Source organism: Sprattus sprattus, assembly GCF_963457725.1.
Source record: "Sprattus sprattus genome assembly, chromosome: 5".
NCBI lineage: Eukaryota > Metazoa > Chordata > Actinopteri > Clupeiformes > Clupeidae > Sprattus > Sprattus sprattus.
This window is the reverse complement of record NC_137924.1, coordinates 45905272-45910590: the sequence shown is the minus strand read 5'-3', so window position 1 is coordinate 45910590 and position 5319 is coordinate 45905272. Positions and strand designations below refer to the sequence as shown.

The 5319-nt window shown below is 41.5% G+C and overlaps 1 protein-coding gene across 1 annotated transcript; it reads right to left on the bottom strand.

Annotated features, from left to right (window-relative positions):
* Window positions 1-2764: 2764 nt before the first annotated feature.
* LOC308366244 (RING finger protein 228) lies at window positions 2765-3436 on the bottom strand (the record flags this gene model as incomplete). The annotated part of the gene is made up of 1 exon (XM_080839879.1): window positions 2765-3436. One exon carries the CDS (start codon window positions 3434-3436, stop codon window positions 2765-2767), a length of 672 nt encoding a protein of 223 aa, XP_080696005.1.
* Between the last annotated feature and the right edge of the window lie 1883 nt (window positions 3437-5319).

Below are 5319 nucleotides of genomic sequence, written 5' to 3'. Positions count from 1 at the left end.
GTAACCTTCTCCGTCGAAGAGGTTAAGACCGTGGACCCACGCCTAAACCTACAGATAACTATCGTAGAACTACTTTTCCCCCCAACAACAACACAGGACAGGAGGGGGGTTCAATAAAGTTTGGTCGAATGCAGGCCAACGTAAGGGACGTGTGACGTAATGTAGGCGCCCCATACGTTCCCTCAACGTAAGGTTGGGTTGGGGGCACCGACAAACTTCAATACAATTATTTCTAAACAAAGGAATGGTTCACGTGAGCTCACATGATTGCACAGAGGTTGGGGATGATACATTATGTTATAAACCACGAGTAGCTTGACTAATGCCTTTTCTTATTGGTGTTTTGTAAAATGATTCATTCACTCACAATGTTTTCAGTGACATTCACTCATACCAATCAATAATAACACATCAAATCAATGCGCAATTTGTCTACGCAGTAATATTAAATAGTAGTTACTTTACGTTCCTCAATGAAAAAATCCTGGACTGGACCTAATTTTCGTCTTGTCAATGGACCATGTTGTCCGTACTGGCCTAGAGCTTTTTGTGAACAGAGTCGCATTTTGCAAGACCTTGAATGCAAAAGGATCTCTGCTGTTCATCTTATGGATCAGTATCTGATTTTTTGTTAGAAATAGCAAAGCAAATGTAGGCTACAACACAGAGGAGGGATCATAATCAGCACATGGATCATTCCAAGACAACGAACAATGAACTTTGTGTTTTTGCGATCAAAGAGTGTAATGCAATACATCTGCCCTTTTCTGCTTTGGACAGAAATTGGGTCGAAAGACTTCCAAGACCTAAACCCTTGTCAAGTCAAACTTAAAAGTATAAATAGGCTACATCAGAAATACCTCACCATGTCAGGAGAACACAAACAAGAGTTTCATTGTTTCTTGGCCAGGATCGGTCCAATTCCCACGTGATAACATTATTAGAAGTTGCAGTTCCTGTCACAACAGCTCACACTGCATCACACTTACACAGATGTTGCACCAACTGTACAGTGATGCTGCTGAGACGCATCCAACGGGATGGATGTTTGCGGGCGCGCTGCAGCATTTCACAACCGCCTGCTGAACCACTAGAGGGAGCCAGACCACACAAATCTGCAGCTCCGTGACGAAGCCCACAAGCTTACTTCACACAAGGGTGAATACAACTACAAAAACAGATAGGTAATAACATGCTATAATGCAAACCACTGTCTCGATAGCAACAGTGACAGTGAAAAATTACAAAACTTATTTAATTAATATTAGTTTAACTGCAGATAAATAAACAGCAGCAGCTTAATAATTACATAGTCTAGATATAAAATTGATACATGACAAATCATTATAAACCAAATAAGCTACCTACTTTAAGTGTTTAAGAGTAAAAATGATCTGTTCAGATTATTTCTGATGAACTCTAGATACATCTCACGTCTTGTCCAGAGCAACACAACACATGGTCTTTGAGTTCTTCTGTGGTAGAAAATATGATTCATCAGACTGGGTCATTAGTTGTTAAATTGGACACATAAATCTGATGCTGGAGCAAAACATGAACAAAAAACAATAAATGAATAACCAACACTGCAATCATACGGCATTCCAGAGTTACGGCGTGGTAAATCTCTTACAAATAGGCCTACTACTTTTTAATCAGTGAATAATTAAACCCGTTGCAATAAAATACCAAGCTATAACATTTACAGTCGCTTAGTGTTATTGTTGTCAACTAAACAAAAGATCACATTGTCAACAAAAGACAAAATAGAACAGAATGTCTAATCTACACACTTAACTTCAACACAAGCATGTGGTGTAAGAAAACATGATCTTAATGCATGAATACCTTTGTTTTTTTGTTAGGTAAGTTAAAGTTAGTGTGGCTAAAACAGAACACCGACTTATCCTCTTTATCTCCAGCGCTGCACATAATGTATACAAGAACAATACAATTGAACTACATTCAGATCCATAGACAATTGAAGTTATCAATGTTGAAGTGTGGCATTATTCCTGTTGTCCCAGAATAGCTCCAAGGCAGCACACTGAAGTTCAACACACACATCTTCAGAAAAGTTACGTAGAAAAATGTGTTGTTGAAGAATAACTTAGCATTTCAGATTATTCCAGTGCCAATAGAGGAATTGTTTGCCTAGCTTATTCCAATGTGTTTTGAGACAACAGAGGGACAGATATCCATTGGGCAGAGAGAAGGCTGACATTTCAATGCCCACCACATGTACACTGTATGTTCTGATGCCATGCAAATTAAAACAATGTTTGATTAGCCATGTTTCTCTCTTCCTTCATACAGTCTATAAACAGCAGCCCAGTATCAGTTCATTAGTCCCTGAAGCATGTGAGGTCAACATTTTACTGGTTCTCTCCTCCCTGTCCTGTGTGTGATTCTTCCCGCTAGTTCAGGTTAAATGCACCTTAAATAGAACATCCAGACATCTTCTTGCTTCAAAACGTTGCACATGACTCACACAAAAGAAATAACAGTTAACTATTTTCCGATCAGTAGCTCAATGGAGTTATAAATGAATGATGCAGGATGATTTTAGACGTTACAGGGAGCTACGAAAGGAATGTAATCATGTCAAAAGAAACGTTTACAGAAATGTAAGGCAGTACTGTAAAATATGGCTTGTAGGCAGAATATAGAATTGAAACGGTTTTGTCACATAGAATTTAAAACATCTGTTTACTTTGACAAAGAACCGTCAGGGTGTCAAGGCCTTCTTCTCTGGGGGTGAGGATTACTTTCCTCCTGGCTCTCTCTTATGGAAGAAGCTGGGCCCGAACACCAGGGCGATCACACAGGTCAGCACAAAGATGATCCAGAAGACCACAGCCAGCATCTGGACGTAGAGCAGGGTCCGCCTCTGCTGCCGGGGCTCCCCCACGCCGCCTAGGCCCAGCAGCCCCTGCTCCCCAGCACTCCTCCTATCCTCCTGGTTTATCTGCTCCACCCTGAGGCTCACTGTGGGCAGGATGATGAAGCGGGCATCACGCTGCTCCAGCGACACCACCACCCGCTGCGTGACGGTGGTGGCCAGGCGCGCAGCTACGGACACGGGCATGCGGAAGGACATGGGTGGCAAGCGGGCCATGATACGGGAGTTGGGGGGCAATGAGAGGGCATCGCCGGCTTGAAGGGGGGTCGGGTGGCGGCAGAGCGGGCAGGTGATGAAGGGGGCGCTGTCCGGGTCCAGTGGGCGGGGGGAGGAAAGCTGGATCTGCTGGAGGCACTCGGTGCAGAAGATGTGCAAGCACTCCAGCATTCGGGGGCACTTGCCACACTGGTTGTACTCCTGGTAGCATATGGGGCACTCCACCTCAGCAGTGTCACCTTGCCCAGGTGCCTGCTCTTGGGGCTGAGTCTCACCGGGGAGCCCCATTGTCTGGATGGCTCCCGGCGTCTCCGGCATGACTTTGTTCAGACAAGCGTAAAAGGTGTATGCTGGCGATAAATAGGGGTTGTTGGACCAGACAAAAGAGGGAAACACCCTTTAGTTTCTTTTAATTCTCTCAGTGTGGTGAGAAGAGACACTGAAAAGTCAGACTGAAAGCAAAGATTAAAAAAGTCATGCCGGGTCTTATTCCTGCTTTGGCAGCACACAAGGTTTAAAGGTGTGTCAGTGTAGGAAAATAAGACAAAAAGTATTACATAATATTACCATAAGAAGTCCAGACTTTGTGTTCTCCTGGTTTCTCTGGCTTCACTACGTGTGTATACGAGTTTGTTTTTCTGGCCAAACATTGTTACTAGATAACATCTGACTTCATACATTTAACCCCAAACTATGATGGTTTTGAAATCTGTTTCTAAAATTGAATCTGTAAAATATGGGGCATTGTATATGATGATAACTTTGGCCAACCATAGAAATTGCTTTTAACATTTCAGCCTGACCTCAAAAGACAATCTTAAATTGCCACTATCTATTTGTCATGCTATTCATCTTATGTACTTAAAATAGGCGGACGATTATGTTTACTTTGTAGTGGGTGGTGTGAAAGGAAGTATCTGTCAGCTGATAAAAAACCCAGTTTTGGCAGACAAACAGAAACTAAGAATAGTTTAGTCAGGAGAGTTCCCTCAGGTGTTTCCCCTTATCGTTTCATTATTGATTTAAGAGCTGATCATAACAGGCCTCACACAGGCCTCATCATGCTCTTAACTATTTAGAATTTTCAATATGCTTGGTTGTGTGGCAAAGGTGAACTTAAGCATTCATTTTTAAACATCAACTTAAAACAAAATGAAGTCAAGGCTTTATGAAAACCTAAAAGCATTTAACCTTTTTTTGGTAGAGAAAGTCATTTAGTTTATCTGAGCAAAAAATGGATTGAGTTTCTGTGGAGCTTGATGTGTTTCCAATTTGAAACGCAGAGTAACAGCCTTCACCTCACATGACTTCCTCCTCTTCACTACCACAGAAATGTTCGCATCTGTTAGAGTTGTAAATATTGACTTGGTGTTGAACGAGTTGTCCAGTGACGGTGGCTCGAGGACCTAAGAGAAAACATATACAGATGTGCATGAGGCGACACTGAATGTACTGAATGTTTTTTTCTGACATCCTATGACATCTCTGTCTTGGCAACAGTGTACTCGTTTACTCATGGGAATAGTTACCTGGCAACTGAGTTCCCACAGCATTTTGCTTTATGGCTGGAGGCAATGTTGCGAGGCAAAACAATTCCCTCCAATGTTCATCCACTGTTTGATAGTGCACACAGTATTGTGTATAGTTGCATATATTGCACAGTATTGTGTATAGTTGTATATAGTGTACAGTTGTTTTAACACTCACATTTTTGTTTTAATTATATTATACATATATACAATATACAAGCATTTGACACGCATCACAACAACAGGACATAAATATCTACACCTAAATGTGTAGGTCTACTTACTAGAATACATGTGTTTCCAACACTCAGTTTGACAAGATAACTCCAAATATGCATAATCTGTGAAAGCTTGCAATGACATTATATACATTATATACATAGAAAAGCTTGGGTGTCATTGCTAAGGTACTTAGATTAACTGCATTGCTATTCACATAAACATTCAGACTAAAGTTTCTAAAAAAATAAGTGGGTGAATGAACAAAATGTCTCATCTGGTACCAGTAAAACTAGAGCGCCAAGAAAAACCTCTCTGAATGGGCCTTCTGACAGTACTCAGCTGGGCTATCCACCATGTTAGGATGCTTTAATGGTTACTCACCCCTATGGGGTTAGTTGTGATTCAGGCTCCTTATCCTCTCCTAAAGACCATAGTGTTTGTCCATCCCAT